Genomic DNA, 25185 nt, shown 5'->3' with positions numbered 1-25185 from the left:
TATATATATATATATATATATATATATATATATATATATATATATATATATATATATATATATATATATATATATATATATATATATATATATATATATATATATTTTTTTTTATATATAAGGTCCTTTGGTAATTTGACATAGGCAGACATTACCTAAATGAGATTAAGTAACTTTAGCTTAGGTTAAGTTAGGTTTTGTTAGTGCTAGGTTAGGTTGGGTTAGGTTAAGTCGGGTTAGGTGAGAACATAAGAATGGAGGAAACTGCAGCAGGACTATTGGCCCAAACTGAGCCGTCCCGTTTATACCCAACCCCCATGGCTCATATGTCCGTCCAACCTATTGTTGAAGCTATCCAGCGTGTTCGAGTTAATGATGATGATCGGTAACTTGTTCCACTCATCCACTACTTTATTTCCAAACCATTGTTTACCTATTTCGTGCCTAAATCTAAATTTGTCTAATTTAAAACCATTGCTGCGAGTTCGCTCTTGTTTGGATAGTATAATTACCTTTGTTATATAACCTTTGTTTAACCCTGACTTTCATTTATACGTTATGTTAGGTTATATTATGTTAGGTTAGATTAGAGTAGTGTTAAATTAGATTATGTTTGGTTAGTGTTAGGTTAGTGGTAGGTTAGATTAGTGTTAGTGTTAGGGTAAGTTAGAATTGGGTTATGTTAGGTTTGTAATAATTTCTCATACATGCAATCATGCCACAACTTTCCTCTATGAAAGGCTATTGTCTTAAACCCAGTGGTCGACCCAGTTGTAAAGTGGTCAAGTAAACAGTCGTCTTTATTGTGTATTTATGAACAGTACCGAGGTTTAGTGCTCACTGTAACGTCAGGCGCGTAATATAGGACCCACATTCACTTTTTACTTCGAGAACTTATGAAACATAATATTTTTTTTATTTTTAAATTAAATATTAAAACCAAGAGAAAAAAAATTGTTACGGATCATTTTATCAATAATTTTTTTTTATGAAAGATTATAATTACGTTCAGCTCTTTGCCTTTAATGACTTAGTAACAAATAACGTAATCACTCCTTTATTGCTGAATTGTTAAAAGAAGATTTGATCTAAAAGTTATATAGAAAAATAATGATCAAATGAATCTAACATGAGAGATTTTAACATAAAGCTTCCATAACCCTCGTGTGTGTTTTACTGTAAGCTCCTTTAACCTCTATGTATTTTAAATTATTTATATTCACAAAGCACCAAAGAGACGGTAAGTATTATCCATTTTCAGATTTTTATTTTATTTTCCGGAATATATAAAATAATTAATGATTTATAATATCAAAGGCGACGATTTGGATTTGGTGATAAAATTTAATCAGATTTTTTTCTTTGGTTTCAGCTAATTTTTTTTTTCGTTTTAAATCCATTCTATTATTCTATCTGCTTCTATCCCTTTCTTTAATCCTATTTGCTATTGTTATTTATCTCTTACCTTTGATCCTTCTTACTCTTGCATTCTATGTGTCTATCTTTCTCTCTCTCTCTCTTTGTTTCATCTATGTGTTTTCTGTCTCGCTTTCTTTTTTTTTTCTTTCTCTCTCATATTTCACTCTTTTTACTGTTCTTATCAGGTTAAGTTAGGTCAGGTTAGGTCAGGTTAGGTCAGGTTAGGTCAGGTTAGGTTAGGTTAGGTTAGGTTAGGTTACGTTAGGTTAGGTTAGGTTAGGTTAGGTTAGGTTAGGTTAGGTTAGGTTAGGTTAGGTTAGGTTAGGTTAGGTTAGGTTAGGTCAGGTTAGGTTAGGTTACGTGTCATATTCGTAATTACAATTTGACTTATCATCACCACCAACTTTACTTCTTATCATTAATGTTCCTTTCCATGTAATACTATTTAAAATATATAAACACTTTTTGAAGAGTAAACTAGTACCTTTTTTTTCCCGCGTGAGTTCGTGGTAATAATTATAACGAGGCTTTAGCGATTTTAATGCACCATTACACTTGGTGAATGAGGGATATTAGCCAGGTGTTATTGGCGTTCAATAACCCATTCAGGTGTAATATTATTGCAAATTCATCTTTATTATCAATATGGCGTAATTATGAAGGATTTTATTTCTATTTTTGTGTGGAGATGCCTATTTTTTAAGGGGGGGTTGGGGGGTCAGGTGAATTGTTATGTAATGTTAAAGTGATGATGAGAGAGAGAGAGAGAGAGAGAGATTCACACACACACACACACACACACACACACACACACACACACTTAAGAAGACAACAGAACAAGACATCCGGATACTGTGCCAAGGAAGGTAATAATATTTTATGTTTCTCAAATGATCAGTGACCTTTTTGATGTGACGTTTATGACTCGAGGTCGTGTATCTCTCTCTCTCTCTCTCTCTCTCTCTCTCTCTCTCTCTCTCTCTCTCTCTCTCTCTCTCTCTCTCTGATTGTCTGTTTCATCCTCTCTTTATCGTCATTTTCCGTGGGATTTTTATTTACATTATTGTTATTTTGTTATTGTTTTTTATTATTGGTTTAATCTTATTATTATTATTATTATTATTATTATTATTATTATTATTATTATTATTATTATTATTATTATTATTATTATTATTATTATTATTATTATTATTATTATTATTATTATTATTATTATTAGTAGTAGTAGTAGTAGTAGTAGTAGTAGTAGTAGTAGTAGATGATTCCTGTAAACCAAATGGATATTTAGGTCTTCTTTTACTATTAACATGACAAGTGTTAAAGGTTGTCTCAATATAATTAGGGTCAATATTGCTTGGGGAGGTTTCGACTGGTTCACCTGTATAAATTGGCCTTTGTTAACACGACTCAGAATAAATGGTATAGTTTTATTAAATCCTTATTGGTGTGTAGGAAAAGATTTGGGATTAATTGAGCTTGTTGATGTTGTAGGGGATAATGGTTTAAACTTTGGGACTAACACACACACACACACACACACACACACACACACACACACACACACACACGTTAGTTTACACAATTCGATGTTTTTTATTATTAATTTTTTTTAAATATTTATCTCACATTCTATTTTCGCCTTTTTAGTAATCATGTGTTTACTTCTTAGGTATTGTAAACAGGGTTATAATCACAACAGTAAACAACTTTTAGAAACTAAGTCATCAAATGTCATCTTTTATTTGAGCTTCGTTATTTCACCTTTTTTTTTTATTACTTTTTAATGTACATAAGAAATACATAACTAATTGCTCGGTGTTAAATTATCTTTCAACTCCAATTAATTTCTTTCATGAAAACAGATGGTATTTTAAAGTGTCTCTCTGTAAATAATGTGACTGCAGACTTACGATGCTGCTTCATCTTTTATTGTCCATTATTTTCGTAGTTTTTCTAAAAGTTTAGCTGCTGCCCCTCTCTCTCTCTCTCTCTCTCTCTCTCTCTCTCTCTCTCTCTCTCTCTCTCTCTCTCTCTCTCTCTCTCTCTCTCTCTCTCTCTCTCTCTCTCTCTCTCTCTCTCTCTCTCTCTCTCTCTCTCTCTCTAGTGGTGTCAGGGAAAACATCAATAAACGCTGCCTTTATGAGTGGTGTCAGAGTTCCTTATTACTTGCGTGCAATAACTGTCAGATTTTGTCAGGGTATCCGTCGTCTACGTAGGTCAGATGGGCCCCTAGTCTTGATAGTGCCCCAGTTTTCTAAGGGACTCGTTTATCCTTACCTTACCTAATCTAACCTTACCTGGCTATTGGGATTCAGGACCACTAATGCTGAGGTTGATTAAAGTTGGGGTCTATTTGGGTTGGGACTTAATCCTGATTGTTAATTTAGGCTTAGTTTATGGCAAGACCAATCACCTCGGCTATATTCACTATGACTGTATTCCTAGACCAATCACTATGGCTATATTACCAGACCAATCACTATGACTGTATTCCTAGACCAATCACTATGACTGTATTCCTAGACCAATCACTATGGCTATGTTATCAAGACCAATCACTATGGCTATATTACCAGACCAATCACTATGACTGTATTCCTAGACCAATCATTATGGCTATATTACCAGACCAATCACTATGACTGTATTCCTAGACCAATCAATATGGCTTTACTACCAGACCAATCATTATGGCTATATTCCTTTACCAATCACTATGGCTATATACCAAGACCAATCTCTAAGGCTATATTCCTAGACCAATCACTATGGCTATGTTATCAAGACCAATCACTATAGCTATATTCCAAGACCAACCGTCTCAGCCAGACCGAATTGGAAACACCACTCAGCATTTTCTCAATCTGTTACTTGTTTTATTATGGAAATAGAAATTCTTCCTTACTGGAAATCGAAGGAGTTTTGTGTGTGTGTGTGTGTGTGTGTGTGTGTGTGTGTGGCTCAGAATAATATATTTGTTTGAGTGTGGAGTTATATTTGTGTGTGTGTTGGAAAAGGGGGAAAATAGTATGATTGTTTGTATGTGAACGCTTGTTTGTGTGTAGGGGAGGGGAATGTTTCTCCAATTTCGTGTGTGTGTGTGAGTGTTAATTTAAAGGAACGTTTGTGTTTTTCGTACATGGCAGTGATGGTGTTGGTGTGAAAATTTGTGTTTACATTTGTTTCTCTGTGTGTGTGTGTGTGTGTGTGTGTGTGTGTGTGTGTTTGTGTAAAAGTCTGTGTTTGTTTACAAGAGTTTCAGGTAAAATGAGTCATAAAAAAAGCACAACAACAAAAACGAAACAATTAATATTAAAAATGGTCGCCAGCAGTTAGGGAAAAAGATGGCCGGCAGGACTTGGGGTCTGGAAGCATCAGGAGCGCGAAATTAATTAAAATTGAATTTGCGATGGCCAATCACAAGAGTTCTGAGCACGGGGGACGAAGCATGATTTAATAATATCTAGGAGAAGGGGCAGGAAACGAGGACTCATGAATGCATATTGCTTTTTATATTCAAGCAGTATTGCCTTTGATTGGTTAATTCTCATTTGTGTTGTTGATTTAGTGTGGCAAAGAGTGAAGGAGAAGTTTATCAGATCACCAGAATATATACAAATCATTTGTGAATTCTTATTTGAGTTTATTTCGTAATTTATGTCTGTGTTGTTGGTTTTGGTAAAGATTAAAGGATGAGTTAATATATTGTGCAACGTTATTTCACTTTTAGACCTGATTATCTGTGAATAATTTCTACCCTCTGGAGTTGAATACTAGTAAATAATTACATCTTTACATCTGAATATTACCGAATATTCCTGCATTTACACCAGATTACCGAATATTTCTAGATTAACACCTGAATAATACCGAATATTCCAAACATTTACAGCTGGTTATAACCGAATACTCTCACCTGCAGAGCTAAACGTGAATATTGCCTTTGTGTAGTTTATCCGACTCACCATTAATTCTCGCCCTATCCAAAGCAGTAAGATTGAACTCAGAGAACCAGAGAGACGAATTTTCTTACTTCGCTTTCATGCTGGTACAAGTTCAACTCCAAGTAGAAATTAATAAAAAAAATTCTTTTTGTTTCAGGAACCTTGACTATTGGTTGTTTGTTTTCTTTAGGTTGTGAGAATAATCTTAGAAATAATGATGGTGATGTCAATAATAATAATAATAATAATAATAATAATAATAATAATAATAATAATAATAATAATAATAATAATAATAATAATAAATTCCATTAAAAAGTTGAAAATCTCCTTTACAATTACATACTAGAATAAACTATAAAATGATCCATTAAAAATAGTCATCGGTAACAATCGCTTCGTTCTAAATTGCAACGATCAATTCAGTTTCCATTGCAACGATCCTTTTGAAAATCTCTCCTTTGCAACAATATATATATATATATATATATATATATATATATATATATATATATATATATATATATATATATATATATATATATATATATATATATATATATATGTGTGTGTGTGTGTGTGTGTGTGTATTAAAAAATATCCATTGCAATGATCAATTAAAAGTTTCCGTTGCAACAGGTAAATTCGATGGTACAGATGGTACCTAACCTGTCAATAGCCACTCACTCAATTTTCCACACCCAGGTAAATTAATTAATTACACCCAGATAAAATTCGTAGCATGTCGAGCCCGGATCATTAATCAGGCAAGCTTGATTATTTTCTGACAGCTAGCGAAACCCTCCAGCTTCTGATTCCCCCCCCCCACCCCCACTCACCCACCCACCCACCCCCACCCTGTACCTACCCACCCCACCTACCACCACCACCCCTCCACCAACCTACCATTCACTCCCACCCATCTATCACCCCCATTTATCCACCCACCAACCCCCCATCACCCCACCCACACACTCCACTCCATTCTTCATACCATTCACCTCCCCCTATCACTCCCACTCACTCACCACTCCACACACCACAAAAAAATATAGACTGTCAATTCAGTTTTTAATGAATTGGTTTCTCTACAAATGATATATATTTTAATCTGAATTTGTTACTATTTTGTACGTGTTGTGGATTTTGAGTTGAACTATGTATGTATACTGTGGAGCTTATGTGTTTTGTTGTTGAGGTAAGTGGATTGGGAATTTCCTGTCCAAGAAGGCGACGACGTGTGGCCTGCCTGGTCTTAAATCTCAAAGGTGAAGATATAAAAATGGTGTTTGAAATTTAATCTATAACACCAAATGAATAAATAAATTATCCAAGATTATCACCAGGTATTTTAACACAGTGATTTCCTTAACTAGATACCTTCACATATAGCCAGTTAAGGGACAAAGTAAAGTTAATCAGTTTTAAGAGAGATTCTATACTTTGTGTCTACTAATTGGTGTTGTTAAGATTGAGTTGGCTATGAATATTAATTTTATCTTATAACTTGAGTCATTCAGGTACATTTTAGCATCTTTACTTAACGAGAAATATTCATAATTACCATAACTCATTAGCCAAATATAAACATGTTACCTGTGAGTTCTACACCTGTGTTACTCTTAATTACTATTATCTAGTGAGTGTATTTATTATTGTAGGGTTCGTGTTTAACCCCTTCACTATGGGGAGAGGGGACCCCGTATACACAAGGGGTGAATGACCTTATTAGAGGCTGAACTGCAGTAATATATTGTTACGTCAATACAGTAATACAATACGGACTAACGACAATAACATCAGCCTACACGAGCTTTTTACATCAGTTTGTGGATAGTGTTGTTTAATTTGTGGCCGAGTTGTACCCTAAAAGTAATGGAATTCGAAGCGTTTAAAAAATACAAAAATAGAAATCCAATCCATATATGTCGTTGTATCCCCACATTAATAGATTCTGAGTGTTTTTTTTCTAGCCCTGTTTGTTTTTGTAATCTGGTTCTGAAAATGAGTGGTTTTTTTATGTTTACTCCTATGCGAGGGATGTTTTTTAAATGTTTGTATTATACATTCAAACATGAACATTCATCCTTGTGGCATAAACTCATATATTAAAAAAAAGACGCGGCAGCAGTCAACGTTCAACATTCAACAGTAACGTGGAATTTTCGTGAGACATAAATTTAAGTATTCAATCAATGACTATTTAATCTATTTCCTATGGCAATGAACTTTCTAATCAGTGTGAAAGCTCTTCCTTAGGCCAAAAAGTTAGTTCTTAACTGATTGGTTAACATTCAGCATCTATATATTTTAACATGCAGTCCAGTTTCCAGTGAATTTGATTCCATAAGACAAAAATTTGAGCGTTCGAATCAATTTTCATTCAGCTTTTAACAGTTCATTTCATCACTACACTATTCCCATGAGCCATAATCCGAGTTTTCAATCAATTTTCATTCAACTTTCACCATTCAATCTTTCCAGTTCACAATATCCATGAGCCATTAATCCTATTATTCAATCAATTTTCATTCAACTTTAACCGTTCAGTCTGTTGAGTGAACGGTTTTCATGCAATATAAATCCAAGTATCCAGTCAAGGGACATTCTACCTTAAACCTCTTTACCCTATATAAACAAACCCTAACCCTATATAAACAAACCATTGCCCTGTATAAACAAACTCCAGCTCTGAATAAATTAACCCCTAACCTATATACAAATACTATGCCTCTACAAAACAAACTTTGGCCTTGTATAAACGAACTCTTCTCCTGTATAAACACACTCTGGCCCTTTTTAAACACACCCTCTATGAAAACACACTGCATAAATACACTCAGCTGTTGGCTTTCACTCTGGCTCTCAACCCCCCCCTCCCTCTCCTTCCCTTTTCCCCTACATCCCCCTCCCCCTCTTTCCCCTTACCCCTCCCCCCTCTTTCCCCTTACCTCTCCCCCTCTGCCTCTCCTCGTCTTCCCCTACCCAACCCCAAGGACAAATTGGTGAATGTAGCTGTCATCGTGGCCAAATTTCCCTCCTCTTTCCATTTACAATTTGGTTGCACTACACACACACACACACACACACACACACACACACACACACACACACACACACACACACACACACACACACACTGAGACTGTTGTTTTTTTCCTGAAGGAGAGTGAAGAGAAGAGATGAGAAGGGAGGGTGGGGGTTGGAAGGAAGGAGAGGGAAAGAGAAGGGAAGATAATAAATGGGAGGGAAGAAATTGGGTAGTGAAGAAGGGGATGGGAGGAGAAGGGGTGGTGGGAGGACAGGGGAGAGGAGAGAGAGAGTATTTAGTTAGTGATTTTGATTGACTAACCATAGAAGACTGGTGGTGTGGTGTGGCCAGATTGACAATGACGTGTGTGTGTGTGTGTGTGTGTGGGAGAGACAGGATGCTTTTGCACGTGGTGTGAGTCCTTGTGTTTTTATTAAGGCGTGTTTGCATTTGTGAGTGTTTTGTTTACATTTTTGTTTGTGTCTGTGGAGAAAGGGAAGTTGTGTTGGTCTCTTGGGAAATGTGTGATTTATGTGTGTGTTTATATATGTGTGTGAGTGTATTTATGTAAGTGTATATATTTGCATGTATGTGTATATGTTTGTGTGCATATGTGTGTATGTAAACGTATATATATTTTAATTTATGTGCGTAGGAGTCCTTATGTTACAGTATAATGTATGTGTGTGTGTGTGTGTGTATAGAGGGTATGTGTATAATGTTAATTTGTGCGAGGAAGTTAGTTTTCTAAGTGCATTCACTTTAATCCTCAACTCACCTCTCTCTCTCTCTCTCTCTCTCTCTCTCTCTCTCTCTCTCTCTCTCTCTCTCTACTCATTCTGTACCAGAGCTTCCTGTATTCACTTGCTTAGCCCATGTGTGTGTGTGTGTGTGTGTGTGTGTGTGTGTGTGTGTGTGTGTGACCTGGGGGTGCTGGTGGCCAGTGTGTCTGTGTGTGTGTAGGGGGGGGGTGTGTGTGTAGTGTCTCTGTGTGTAACTTTTAGCACAGTTCATGTTTGCAATCGCCTTTTGTGTGCCTTCCTGTGTACAGTGAACTGAACTAAGTTAAACTTATGCCAGTAATATTATACAATGCTCACCCCTATTGTATTTAGACGAGAGACAAACATGAGCTACTGGCCGGGGTTTGATATGAGATGGGGGGATGAAAGAGAGAGAGAGAGAGAGAGAGAGAGAGAGAGAGAGAGAGAGAGAGAGAGAGATCATATTTCAAGCACAGGGTAGGATCATGTAAACAATAGCCCCCAGGACTAACGAGAAGCAACTCTAGTTTCAAACGCACCAAGAATGATGAATTAAAGTCACTGAGCCACTGATTAAAAGAGACTAGCTTACGACAGAGAAGAAAACAGAATAAAGGATAACAAAACGGAGAGCTAGAGAGACGTGAAGAGGGTGGCTTCTATTTACACCTATGAACGTGAAGAAAATAGTTTATATATACACCAAGGGAAGAAAGTTATTTTTCTTTCTCTGTCGAAGGAAATTTACTCCAAAGCATCTCACAGTTAGATCAGGGTTTTGCAGATGAATCATGTAGAGTTTTCCTCAAGGCAAAATCTCTAACTTAAATATATCTGAAATAAGGAAAAGAAAGACAATATTCTTTCTTTCTTTTTCTATCGGGGACAAGGAGGATGTCACAAAGGCAAAAAGTTATACATTTTTATATTGTATTTTTATATTTAAAGATTTATTGCATCTGTTTATTCTTTGCGCAAAAATGAGTTTTATGTTTGTCAGCATTTGTGTGTGTGTGTGTGTGTGTGTGTGTGTGTGTGTGTGTGTGTGTGTGTGTGTGTGTGTGTGTGCCTGCCTTTGTATAGCCAAATATATACACATCTGCTTATGTAAATTGTGTGTGAATGCAAAAGGAGAGAAACAGACAAACAGACAGACAGACAGACAGACAGACAGACAGACAGACAGACAGACACCCACATATAAAAGTAAACTACGATATAAAAAAGAAAAAAAATCGACAAAATCCCTTCCAGTGAATAAATCAATTGACGATGATTTCTTTCCCTTTAAAAAAAAAAAAATATATAAAAGATAATTTGTGATTAATCGGTAGCCTGCACGTCTTCCTCTCATTAATCAGGTGTGATGCCATTAATTAGCTCGGATATTACCTGTCTTCCCACGTGATATAGGAGTCATTAATTCATCTGCTTATAAACGAAAAAAGAAATGTATTATAAAACTGATTAATCTAACCTGGCTTTTTGACTATTATCGCTGACCTCGACCATCTGTTCACCTGACTATCTGACTATCATCTCTTACCTGACTGTTCCTTCTTATTCAACTCTGTTTATATTGACAATTTAGGGTATTGTTATTGAATTCATGTATTTAACCTGAAATAACCTAATCTAACCAAGTCAAACAGACACACACACACACACACACAGATTAGATGCGTTTTAAAGTATTACCGTATCTCAGTATGTTTTTGTATGTATTTCCTCCTCTCCTTCACCTTCACCTCTCAATCTCACCTTCTGTCATCCTCATCTTCACCCTCACCCTCCTTCCCCACCCTCACCTTCACCTTCACCCTCACCTTCACCCTTCACCTCACCTTCACCCCTCACCTTCACCTTCACACCCCTCACCCTCACCTTCACCCTCCTTCACCCTCACCCTCACCCTCACCCTCACCCTCACCTTCACCCTCACCTTCACCCTCTCCTTCACCCCCTTCACCACCCTCCCCACCTTCCCCTCCACCTTCACCCTCTCCTTCCACCCTCCCTTCCCCCTCACCCCCTCCCACCTTCACCCTCACCTTCACCCTCTCCTTTACCCTCACCTTCACCCTCCACCCCTCACCTTCACCCTCACCTTCACCCTCCTCCTTCACCCTCACCTTCACCCTCACCCTCACCCCTTACACTTTCAAACCCTAAAAATGAAGATATAAAGGGAACCAGAAGAGTATATATTTACATTGTTATACTTCAGGGACATATATGTTTGCTTAAAGCGAATTACGTGGTATGTCCCGTGTCAGCTGTGTTATATGATATGTTGTGTTGATTCAGTCTCTCTCTCTCTCTCTCTCTCTCTCTCTCTCTCTCTCTCTCTCTCTCTCTCTCTCTCTCTCTCTCTGTCCATTTCAACTGTTTCTGCCTTTGTCTCTGTTTTTTCTCTTATCTATTCTACGTCCATCTATTTATTTAATCATATTTATTGGCGTATCTCTTAGTCTCTGATACTGTTACTGTATTTATCTTTATATATTATGTATTTCAGAGACACACACACACATTTACCTCAGACCAAGCACGATAATGGCCTGACCTAGGTAAATGGGTCATGTGCACGCGTCCCTGTGTGTGTGTGTGTGTGTGTGTGTGTGTGTGTGTGTGTGTGTGTGGGGATGGGTGGCTGTGTGCGTGCGTCCAGGTAAGGGAGGGGTCAGGTTACCCCCGAAGTGCTGTCTAATAAACTTGGGATTAATAGGTTTTTTGCCGCGTCCTGACGAAGCTGTAGATTATAGACCAGAGACCGAGGGGTGAGGGAGGCAGGTCAGGATTAAATGCTAAGCTGTTATTAATACCATATTTTCTCTTCATTTTCTTCTTTCAAGTTTAGAATTTCGACTGACTGTATTATATATATTTTGTTCCTATTTTAGATGAATATTTTTGCTATACTATTTATCGGATATATATTTTCTTTTGATGATTTGTAAAGCCAGAGTTTTTTTTTTCGATTAGATATATTTTTTTTTTCGATTTGATATATTTTTTTCTTCGATTTACATGTTTTTTATTTGCAATATATTTTCTCTATTTGCAATATTTTTTTTTGTATTTGCAATATTTTTTTTTCTCGATTTGCAATATATTTTCTTTTCATATCGATTCAGTTCTTAAATTTTTTCTTAGGTAATGTTGATCTACAGCAACCAGAACAATTTATCCATTTATATCTATATCTTGATTTATAACGTTATTTACACGTCGCCTACACGGCCATAGTTCATCTCTTCATGTATTGATTATTAATACTGTCAACACCTATAAGATTATTTTATGTGTTTTATTGATTTCATGTTTGTTGATGTTGACACGATTCCTTGTTTTCGATGGGGGATATAAACTTTCACCCTCACCCCTTACCCTTACCCTTAACCCTCACCCTACACCCTTAACCCTCACCCTACACCCTTAACCCTCACCCTACAACCTTAACCCTTACCCTACACCCTTAACCCCCACCCAACACCCTCACCTTCACGATCATGTAATTTCCAGAGGGTTAGGTTAGGTTAGGTTAGGTTAGTTTAGGTTAGGTTAGGTTAGGTTAGGTTAGCATTAAGGCGTGTGTAATCATTAGGGTAAATAAACATGGGTGTCTAATGTTCAGGTGATCGAATAAACAGTGTGATAAATCAAGGGAAATGAAGCTTCACATATTGACCGACATAATATAACGAAGAAACATTCCCCCAAAAAAGTAACTGTAAAATCAATATAAATAAGAAATTTTAGCTCAATGTTGATGTACCATTAAGTTGGATGAAAAACTCTTAATATTTCATTCGCTTCAACAGTAAAAGTGACGCGAGATCGTTAATAATAATATTTTTTGTCAATTCATAACACCATTTTTGTCACGAACGGGAAAAAATAAACTTGAAAAATTAGGGTAATAAGCGTGGCCTTTGATGTATAGCCTAGTAATTCATTTGAGGACCCCAAACGCCTTATATCCACACGTACTACATGGTATAGGATCACACACACACACACACACACACACACACACACACACACACACACACACACACACACACACACACACATCGGATTCGAACCGCCATGATAGACCCATAAGTAAAACCTGAAAAAAATAGATTAATTACCTAATAGACTGACTGACTGACAGTACAATATGTAAGACCGAGCAACTCACTCACTCACTCACTCACTCACTCACTCACTCACTCACTCACTCACTCACTCACTCACTCACTTACTCACTCACTCACTCACTCACTCACTCACTCACTCACGTATGCACTGATTACAATCCTATCTTTATTATTTCCATCCAAGAATATTATTATTATCTAAAAATAAAATACAAAAAAAGATCTCTATTCCATTCACACTAAGTTGATGTATAACGATGTACAGTGACTAACAACTACATTCAACTCACCAAGGAAACACAAGATTGATCATTACACACCCTGATTAACGACCTCATTAGAGATAACATTTGTAAGGTAGATTTTTTGTAAATAATGATGTCCTTAGCGATGAGAAATATATGTAAGTTTATAACCCGGAAAACAAAAGAAGTATTGAGAGGTTTGTTTACGCCGTTGATGAGTAGTTATATAGTAAGGTAATACGTGATACCTAATGCTTGGCTAACCTAACCTAACCTAACCTAACCTAACCTAACCTAATCACACTTAACCTAAACTTACCTAAACTAACTTAACTTAACCTAACCTAAACTTACCTAAACTAACTTAACTTAATCACACTTAACCTAACGTAACCTAAACTACTCTAACTTAATCTAACTTAACCAAAACTAAGCTAACCTAACTTAACCCAACTTAATTCCAAATTAAGCTAAGCTAACCTACACTATGCTATTACCTAAACTTACTTAAACTAACCAATTTTAACCTAACCTTTCTGTAATCAAAAAAATCTAACCAAAGCTAACTTAACTTAACCGTAAAAAACTAACCTAACCAAAGCTAACTTAACTTAACCGTAAAAAACTAACCTAACCACAGCTCACGTATATTAACTTAAGCAATGTTTCTTGTTTTTATTATTCTCCTCTATTTCTTTATCTCTGTCTCTCTTTTCCTCTCTCTCTCGCATTCTGTCTATCTTTGTCTGTCTCTTTCTTTGCCTTCATCCATCATTCTTTCTCTTTCTTTCTCTCTGCCTCATTATTTCTCTCTCTCTCTCTCTCTCTCTCTCTCTCTCTCTCTCTCTCTCTCTCTCTCTCTCTCTCTCTCTCTCTCTCTCTCTCTCTCTCTCTCTCTCTCTCTCTTTTCCCCGTCTCACTTTTCCCGTCTCTCTCTCTCTCTCCCGTCTCTCTCCGTTTCTCTTGGTATATTAGCGACAGGTAAAAGGTTCCGAGCTGACTTGACGAATTTACTAAAAAAAAAAGAAAACTGAAAAAAAAACTTATACGACAAACTCTTTTAATTTTATTTTCGAAGCTGATGAAACAAAAGAGGGCAAAACTGAACTGAAATACACTCGGGTGACTTTACAGCCCTTGATTAGATAAACAAAACAAAATATTTACTTATACTTTGAACCTTAGATGATAACCTGTATATAACGTGATTTGTTTCTCCCAATGCCTTTGTTGTATTCACTAAAAGTCGAGCACCCGATATATGCCAATCTCTCGAACACCATTCCTCATTGCCATACTTTTTCACCTATTTCTCTTTTTTTCCCCCCCCACTCTTTTCTCTTCCTTCATTCCTTCCCCTTTCCCTCCATTTATCTCCCCTTTCTCCTCCTCTCCCCTTCCCCTCCCACTCATCTCTTCCTCCATTCCCTCCCCTTTCCCTCCATTTATCTCCCCTTTCTCCTCCTCTCCCCTTCCCCTCACTACTCCTCTCTCCCTCCCCTACACTACTCCCCAGGGTATATATAATCGGGTCTTGCTTGCATTATAGAACTCATCAGAGCTGCTGGAGAGACGGGGAGGCAGTGCGGTGTGGAAGGAGGGGGTAAGAGGAGAGAGAGGTGCTAAATAACATTACTCTTAAGTTTCATAACGATCCACCTATCCGTTCAAGAGCTGATCACAGGGAGTTATCACAGAAAGGATAACTCACGGATGATTTAGACACAACGGCGGACTGGATGCGTAAATGGATGCGTAAAATTTCAATGTTTTTTTTTCTTTTGTTTTTTGACCGACAGAAACATATTCCCAGGAGGAGGAAATGTGACTTCAATCGCCGGAACCTTCTTGTGGTGACGTTTTTATCTAACGTGATCTGGTTTGCCATTACGGAATGATCTTTAGGCTTTTTTGGAGGATATACTTGAGAGAGAGAGAGAGAGAGAGAGAGAGAGAGAGAGAGAGAGAGAGAAAGAGAAGTAGTAAAAGCTTCTTAAATTTTCTCTTGAGCATTTTTGTAAAATTATGTATATAGAAAAAACACATATAGGTTATGTATACAGAAAAATAGGGTAACACACACACACACACACACACCCTCATACACCATCTGTGAGGGAACTACTACATCATCAGGCCCTTCGTAACACCATCTGTGAGGGAATTACTACACCACGTCAAGCCCCTCATAATACCACCTGTGAGGGATCTAGTACTCCACGCGATGCCCCTCAACATTAATCTGTATGTTCACTGTATATGTTCCTCACCTTTCTCTAATGAAGGCTTTTGTTAAACCTCCAATGTATGTAATAAGTCATTCATGTCCAATGTATATTTTCAACCTTCGGGCTGCAAACTTTTTCAATAAACCGTTTATTATTATTATTATTATTATCACACACACACACACACACACACACACACACACACACACCCCACATTCGCTGCCATTCTTTCATTTTAACTGCTATAAGAGATGCATCGTGCTATGATTCTCTTCTACAGTAAGACCCTAATTATCCGCCTTGTCTGCTTCCCACACGCCAACGTCACCCATCAACAACACGTCCATCACCAAGACACTAACCTGACCCAATGGTATCCGCTCATTCACGCACATCACAGCTCACTTGCTTATTCCCCATATAGAATCACCTCCTGCCTCCTCAGATGACATCCTAAAGAAGCACTGCATCTTTAAGCAACACATTTTGCCTCTTCGTTTGACATTTTAAGAAGCAATGCAACTTTCAGATCCCCGTCTTTTCATTCCAGCCAACATTATAAGAAACGTTGTAATTCCAGTAATAATGCTCTACCTGACTTCATTTCCTGTTGATATAATTTTCTATCTTCACCAACACCCTGCAATAAAGCTTGCAACATCATCTGTTTCCCTGATTCACTTTTCATGTCCGCATCCCAGGATCGTAATCAACATTGCAACATAAGATACAGTATTGCCTCTTCTTCCCCCCCCACCACCACCATCACCAGTCTGCCTCCAGTCATTTAGGGTATATCTCTCTCATCATCATTAACCATTATGATATATATTGCAATATCACGGACTTATTCATTCTCATTTTCTCTAGGTTTTTCGTAATTAACTGTCGTGCCTATACCTTTCATCACACGTTGCAATATCACATCCGCTCATATTTATAATCTCGTTGCTTTATCTTTTCCTTTCATAAAAAAATCAGCAAATAAAAAAAAAAACACACACACACACACAAACACACAACGTCATAGCTTTAGTTGTCCTCATTTCACCAACATTCGTGACTCACTTCCACGACAGAGATTTCCCACACACAGTCAACCAATCAATTCCAATTTTAATTTCGTAAACATCATTGCTACGACATTTGAAATAAATTTGCTTTCTAGATGTATTTGCTTCCCCGGTTCATCTTCCATCCCCTAATTCATCTTCTTCCTCTTCATCCAATATTGCAAGAAGCGAGACACCGTTACAGGTACACATACTCTATATCCGTTTTAAAGTTGATTGACCTCTTGACTTCCCTTCGGCTATTCCACCATTCGTAGTGATCAGACATTGCAACATTTACCATACATTCGTTCCCTTACAAAATCTTAACTACACATTACAGATTTAAGTCCATATTATCATAACATCTTGACTTATTATTTCAACATTTGTTCTATATTCGTTCTCTGAAAACATCGTAATTAAACATTCCAGACTAAATATTGAAACATCCTTGATATGTAACCTTGGTGTTATGTCGTCATTTAAGATCGTTAACAACAACATTACAGCAATAGCGATATACTGAATGAATCGCTGTGAACTCGTAATTTCGAAACAACGTTGACAAACATAACAGTATTAGACGATAAACTGCACCCCACCCCCTCCCCCCGACAACCATCTCCACTCAAACACACTCAACCAACATTGCAATATCAACGCTAAATCCTCCATTCTCCTCGGACTCCACAAACTCAAACACCGTGACCAACATTTGCAACATTAGCGATATACATTCCCTTCAACGCCAGAATTCTCATGAGACGTTCAGTGAGAGAGATCCAACTCACTGATATGCTACCCACGTCCTCTCTCACTCCTCAGAGAGATGAGAAATAAGAACCATTGCAGACTCACCGGAACCTCGAATGAAACTCCGGCAAATAAAATGGAAAAAGTTTGGGTTTGAAAGTCCGTGGAAAAAGGAATTCTATTTTCTCTCGTGGATATCATGATATACTTGGGGGCTGATGTTATGAAGCCTGTGTGATTTTTGGGTGCTAATGATGATTTACCTACAGTGAGTGTGTGTGTGTGTGTTGGGGGGGGAGTGTGTGTGGGGAGTGGGTGATTTGGTTGTATGTGGATACGTGAGTAGGTATTTGGTTGTGTGACTCTATGTTATGTGTGGGTGTTTGAGTGGGTGAGGGGGGGGGGTGGGGGTAGCATTTGTTGGTAATATTCTACTTCTCTATTTTCTTTATATTAGTCTCATTTATTTATCATTTTCCCTTCTCCTTAATTTTATCGTCTTTTTAAAACGAACTTCTCGACAGCCAACACTGTTACCTCGCTGGGAAATTCTAGTAATTATCATTTTCATTCAATCAAGCGATAACTAGATGAAGACAATGAAATTAGAAGGAGGGAAAGACGAGAAGAAACGACAAGAAACGAGGAAATTGTTTTGATAATGGAAACTTTCGTTTTTTTTCCTCACACGTGTAATGAAGCAAAGAATTTTTTTTATTTTTGGACAAGGAAATTCGTCAATTTAAAAACATTTATGCTAATGACTTTCAGATTAAATCATAAGGCAATTTTTCTTGTACCGCTGCAGAGAGACAGAGTGAGACTAAGTCGACAATGGTATGAGAAAGGTGTTTGATATTGTGATTCTGAGATGGTGTTGTGATCAGGTAGACGTGTTACTTTACAAAGAAACAAACACTGAACATGCCCTCATTCACACAAAAAACAAACACATAAAGACATGAGCAAATACAGGCACTCACACACATACACACACACACACACACACACAGAGACACCCACACACACACACACACACACACACATACAAACACAAACACCGTCAGAGGCCAAATATCAACACCCCTAAGACTCAAATGAGCTTAAAAGCTTAAGTGTCATACCAGAAGGGAGTGGTGCTGGAATGGACACTCTTATTTAAATCCAGTTCGTGTTATTATGGCCGGTCGAGTAGAGCTGGCGTTATGAAGGTCACTGAGGATTTTAAAGTTTAGCGTGTGTTTGTGTGTGTGTGTGTGTGTGTGTGTGTGTGTGTGTGTGTGTGTGTGTGTGTTTTCGCTTGAACTCTGCCTCTCTCTCTCTCTCTCTCTTTCTCTGGGTCTATGTCTTTAAAAGTTTCTCTTTCTCTCCGTGTTTACTAATTTATCTCTGTTTTTTTATATTTATTTTTATCTCTCTTTTTCTCTTTCTCTGTCTTTGAACATTTTCTTAATCTCTATTTTTCGATTTTTTTTTTATCTCACAAGCTTTTATTTTCGTTATTAAGCACATGTCTCTTTATCTATAATTAGTTGTAATTGTATCTCATTTTCTATCCCTTTCTTTCTCTCCCATCTCTCTTCCTTTTTCACTTTATCCCCATCTTTCTTATTTTTTCTGTTTCCCCTTCTCCTTTTCTCTCTCTCTCTCTCTTTTTCTGTTTCATCCTCTCCCGTTTTCTTTTTTGGTTTCCCTTCTCTCAATTTCTCTCGTCCTCTGTCTTCCCATCTCTTATTTTTCTCTTCCTGCCCTTTTCTTACCGTCTCTATCAATATCTCTTCACCCCCGTTTCATTTTCTCTCATTCTCTCGCTCTCTCTCTCTTTCTCTCTCCACCACAAACTTAATGTACTTATTGGGAAATGAACTGAAGTGAGGCAAGGCCGAATTTTATACACGCTCTGAGAAAGCTCTTCTGCAGATTGCTTCACATACCGTTTCTCCATTTAAAAGCTCCTTTATGAGACACACCAATCTGTAAATACACCAGGAGGGATAAATTATATGAGAGAAGCAGACAGAGAGACAGAAAGAAACAGCGAAAGAAAGAGACAGAGAAAGACAGACAGAGAAAGAAGTTTATAGAAAATAAAACAAAAATTAAATCTTTTTTTTTTCCTCCGGGAGAATTCTGGACAGATTCTTCAGCAGTCGACGAAGAAAAACGAAGAGGTCCATTTTTTTCCCCGCAATTAAAGACAACTTATACGAATTTGTGATCCGTCTCAGCCGAATTACTTATCCTCGGGCTGGTTTGGATGACTCGCTTAGAACCCGGTTTATGGGCGCTCCGAGGGACGGATTAAATCTTCATTACCCCTCTAATCTGTTCACAAATCGTCGATAAGCAATGTGTAAATGAAGACAAACGCTTTCAGGGTTAAAATATATTGTGGCAAAGTGTCCCCCCTCACCCTCTCTCCTCTCCCCCGTCTCCTTCCCTCTCCCCTCCCCTTCCCCTACCCCTCTCCATCTCCCCCTCCCCCTTCCCTCCTCCTCCCCCTCCTCCTTCTCTCCCTCCCCTCTCTCCCTCCCCTCCTTCTCCCCCTTCCCCTCCTTCTCCCCTCCCCCTCTCCTCCCCAGGGTCCTGTGGCCATTGGTTGGGTTTTAAGACCACGAACTGGTTTCAGGGTCATTAAGGGAATGGAATGGGTCGATGTAAGGGAATGTCAGGTAGCCCGTAGAGAGGTGGGTGGGGGTGATGGAGGGCGAGACGTACATTTAGGTCATGGTGGAGTTCAGAGACAGTAGCAGAAACAATCACATTTGTCAAGTATCTAATGGAGTGTTAAAATGTTTCTCTCTCTCTCTCTCTCTCTCTCTCTCTCTCTCTCTCTCTCTCTCCAACAGCTACCCTCCATTCACCCTCCACTTTCCACCATCCACTTTCCCCCCCCTTTCCTCCCTCTCTCCCTTCACCCTCTACTTTAAGAAAAAACTTTATATTTAAATATTTACTTAAAATCGTGACAAGAGGGAGAGAGAGAGAGAGAGAGAGAGAGAGTGTGTGTGTGTGTGTGTGTGTGTCCTTTCTCTTTCTCAATAGTGACTTTGTGATGTTTTGTGAGAAAGATCAAATAAGACTTAATAATTATGGTTTGTGTTTATCTTCAGTTATTGGTAATACAAACGTGAGTCATGGCCCCCTAAAAATGTGAACCTTTGAAGATCTGTTGAAATAAGATAGACTCTCTCTCTCTCTCTCTCTCTCTCTCTCTCTCTCTCTCTCTCTCTCTCTCTCTCTCTCTCTCTCTCTCTCTCTCTCTCTCTCTCTCTCTCTCTCTCTCTCTCTCTCTCTCTCTCTCTCTCATTCTCTCTCTCTCTCTCTCTCTCATTCTCTCTCTCCTCTCTCTCTCTCTCTCTCTCTCTCTCTCATCCTCTCTCTCTCTCTCTCTCTCTCAGAGGGGCTTCCAGCCTCCAGCAACTAATTTACTCAATCAATGGACGTGTAAATTAACATGGAGAGACTGGTTTGGGGTTGCGATGGGAGTTGATCTAACCGTGTAAGTTTATTATGCAGGGCCGTCCACATGCAGCTGAATCAAGTTGTGTTTGTATTGTGTTTGCCAAGAGCATGTAAGAGCGATATGTCGTGCCTGTAGAAGTCATGAACTGATTCCTGTCTGTCTGTCTCTCCCTCTCTCGCGTCCCTTCCCTTAGTCTCTTTTTCCTCTCCCATATTCCCTCTCATTTTTCTTCTCCCTGTCCCACGTTCCTCCCTCTGTATCCTCTCCCTCTCCCTCGCTCTCACTCTGATGGATCTAAAATCTATATTTATCTGAGTTCAGTGGATGGAATTATTACAGGCCTTAGTGTGTGAGTCGGGAGCTCAGGGTGTGAGTTTATGTGTGTCTGGGGGGGCGATTCTGTGTCTGTGTGTGTGTGTGTGTGAAGGTAAAAAGAGAGAGAGAGAGAGAGAGAGAGAGAGAGAGAGAGAGAGAGAGAGAGAGAGAGAGAGGCTGGTGGGCGAGAGCTTTATGCATCCGGCGTGTAAGGAAGAGCCAAGGTTTCCGTTCACATCTTGGAGCACGGCATCAGACACAACTAAGATACTCAACCTCTGTGCACGACAAGCGATCAATGTTCAACTTTACTACAATAAATACCAAGAGGTTTTATCTACTGTATATGTATATAATATGTACAAGACGTTACATAATATTTGGAATAAAATATAATACATAGATTGAATATAACGTATTGTCATAATATATACATTTGATGAGATATTACACTTTGTTTAATTTATATAATTAATTTTAGTCTATTTATTTTACATTAAAATTATACAGCGTAAAACTATCCTAACCTAACGAAATTTAACGTAATGTAACCTCACCTAATCTAACCAACCCTTAACCTAACCTAACCAACCCGTACTAGAAATTCACTCAACCCCTAACAAACTTCTAACCTAACCAGAGATAAAGCTAACTAATCCTAAACCTGTAACTAAAACTTTGGCCTTGCGTTAAGCTGTCGTCATTGTTCCACTGCACCACAGATAAACACACACACGGACATATAATACATGTGTCATATATATACTGTATATATTCCCAGACATGACTAATGGCAATATGAACCCCTTAACATCAGGGGTGGGAGCCAGGGTTAGCTTAGTCAGAAAACAACTACGGCACAGGCGAGGCTTCCCACTGCCCAGAGAACAACCCGCACGTCAGTCAGTCATTATCCGAAAGTGTTTCTCTTAAAGCCTAACCGTGTATATTACAGAATGTTTACAGACAAAATATAACACAAAAAGCTAAGCAGTGTTAACCCTCAAGCCACTGCCACTTAAGGTTACTAGAACTTATTTATACTAATTGGAGGCGAGAACAAACCATTGTCACACCATCACCGACAGTAGTGGTAATTACACAGGTACAGTCCTCCTCACCTGCTCCGTGAGAGACAGACAGACAGACAGACAGACAGACAGACAGATCATTAAAGGGAGAGAGAACGAACAGTAAAGAAAGAAAACTGTTAAGAAAGACAAACAGCAAGAACTAGAGATAGAGGATGGATGATAAGAGATACGAAGACCAAGAGAAACACACAATATAAAAAAAGCCAGAAAGATGCAAAACAGGACCAAATAATAGACACAAAACAAAAGATAAATAAGCAAATAAAACAAAACAGACATTATTAACATAAAGTAAATAATTACATGTCACTGTAAAAAAAAAAGGCAAGACGAGATTGGGTGTTTTAGAGCAAATCTAGCTTAAGAATACACGAACGATACAGACGATAAGAAACTCTGTTATTGGATGGGAGTGTGACTGACAGGGGAAAATATATGGTAACTTTCCCATTGTAGTTTGGATATTCTCGTTCTTCTTCGTCTTCAGATGTTTATTTTGGTAATAGTCATATTTTGATGATACTACTACTACTACTACTACTACTACAACTACTACAACTACTATTACTACTACTACTACTACTACTACTACTACTACTACTACTACTACTACTACTACTACTACTACTACTACTACTACTACTAATAATAATAATAATAATAATAATAATAATAATAATAATAATAATAATAATAATAATCCAATGGTGGACAAAGGAAGCATTACATGTATTAACCTCTCGCAAACACGTCAGCTCAAGTTTTGTACCTTGGAGCCGTAAGATTACAGGATATTGATTCTTGGACTCAGCTCCAATACCTGTGGGTGTGAGGAAGTGTGTCGTATTGAGTGGTACAAAACAAAGCAAAGAGACGTGTGTGTGTGTGCGGGGGGATCACTTAATATGTAAGCTATTGTATCGATAGAGAATCAAGTTTAAGTAATATCTAGAAAAAGAGACAGACAGACAGACAGACAGACAGAAGAATCCTAAAATATCTGCTGCAAATACTGAGATGCCATAACACAAACTTCATAATCCTTCCCACACTCTCACTGCTGGTGGAGTGGGAGGGAAGAGAGGGATGGAAGAAGAAAGAGGGGAAGGGAAAGAAACGTGGGAAGAGGGTTGGAGAGGGAAGGGAAGGAGAGTGGGGGAAGAGGACAGGGAAGGGGGGAAGGAGTTGAGGGCAGGGAAGGAGGTAGATAGGGAGGGAGGTAGGGAGGGAGGGAGGGAGGAGGAGGTAGAATAAGCGGAACGGAAACATGGTATATGAATAATGAATAACAGCAGGCGATGTAGGGAACTAGGAGCGAGTACTGAGCAAGCACACCAGGGGGGAGACTTAGGGGGTGAGGAGGGGGAGGGGGGTGGGATAAGAGAGGGAGGGAGAGGGAGGGGAGGGGAGGGGAGAGAGGGAGGCAGGGGGAGGGAGGGAGGGAGGTAGGTTGGAGGAGGGGTTGGTGGTAAATAGGAGAGACAGGTAACAGGCAGGCAGGCATGCAGGTAGGTAGGTAGATAGGTGTAGACAAGTATACAGCTTAAGATCGTCTGTGTATGTAAACAGGTGTGTGTGTGTGTGTGTGTGTGTGTGTGTGTGTGTGTGTGTGTGGTGTGTGTGTGTGTGTGTGTGTGTGTGTGTGTGTGTGTGTGTGTGTGTGTGTGTACATTAATTCATCTCTTCATTTATCCTTAATATTTTTCTATCACTATTTTTCTCTCATCTCTATGTATCTCTAACTTCATTTCTTTATCTATCTATTATCTCTATCTTCATCATCCTTTCTCATTGTCATCTCTATCTCATTATCTTCATCTCTATTTCTCTCTCTATCTCTCTCTCTCTCTCTCTACATTCATCTCTCACCAATAATAACAAAGGAGAAAAAAAAATAACCTAAGTATCTGAAAACTATCTCAAGAGATCTCCTCCCCATTACACCAATACGGTGAGTCGGCGCCGGGCTCAGGAGAATGATTCCCGAGAGACTCCACCGGTGCTCAGATCTAGAAAACGGGTCCGGTATAGATCTCTAAGGGAGCTTTTTTAGTGTTCAAAATATAGTAGGAAGAATTAGAAGCACTCTTAAGTATTTCATTCTAGTAACGTGAGCCTAGAAATATCTCCCAAGAGCTCAATTGTGGTGAATAAGAGCTCCCAGATGCTTAATTCTAGTAATGTGAGCCTAGAAATATCTCCCAAGAGCTCAATTGTGATGCATAAGAGTCCCCAGATGCTTAATTCTAGTAATGTGAACCTAGAAATATCTCCCAAGAGCTCAATTGTGGTGAATAAGAGCTCCCAGATGCTTAATTCTAGTAATGTGAGCACAGAAATATAACCAAAAGAGCTCTCAAGTGCTGAAAGTGTGGAAAATAAGAGCGCTCTATGTTCTCAGGACTCAACTCTTGTCATCTGGCTTAGGGAATATTGCAGCGAAAGGTCAAGGAACTCGGTTTATAAGGAGGAGCAGGAGGAGGAGAAGGAGGAGGAGAAGGAGGAGGAAAAATTAGGTAGGGGGAGGATGATAGTGAGGAGGAAGAGAAGGAGGAGGAAGTGGAGGAGAGTAAGGAGGAAGAGGAAGAGAAGGAAGAGGAGGAGAATGTGTAGGAGGAGGAGGAGGAGGAACTCGAATAACTTGCCACCAGGTTATGAGGTTGTAAACTTTAACTGAAATTGGTTGTCAAGATCCGGGAATACAATGTAACAGTTATTCATAA

The 25185-nt window shown here is 38.4% G+C and overlaps 1 protein-coding gene across 1 annotated transcript in view; it reads left to right on the top strand.

The window, feature by feature from the left end:
- LOC121871326 (mucin-5AC-like) overlaps window positions 1-24806 on the top strand; it is a 99850-nt gene extending 75044 nt beyond the window's left edge. The window contains 2 exon segments of the mRNA XM_042373546.1: window positions 20701-20717; window positions 24569-24806. Of these exon segments, the coding sequence (XP_042229480.1) occupies window positions 20701-20717; window positions 24569-24806 (255 nt within the window).
- Window positions 24807-25185: the final 379 nt, after the last annotated feature.

The sequence above is a fragment of the Homarus americanus genome, unplaced genomic scaffold (genome assembly GCF_018991925.1).
Source record: "Homarus americanus isolate GMGI-L3 unplaced genomic scaffold, GMGI_Hamer_2.0 scaffold45698, whole genome shotgun sequence".
NCBI classification, from domain to species: domain Eukaryota; kingdom Metazoa; phylum Arthropoda; class Malacostraca; order Decapoda; family Nephropidae; genus Homarus; species Homarus americanus.
This window is presented reverse-complemented; position numbering and strand designations above follow the sequence as displayed.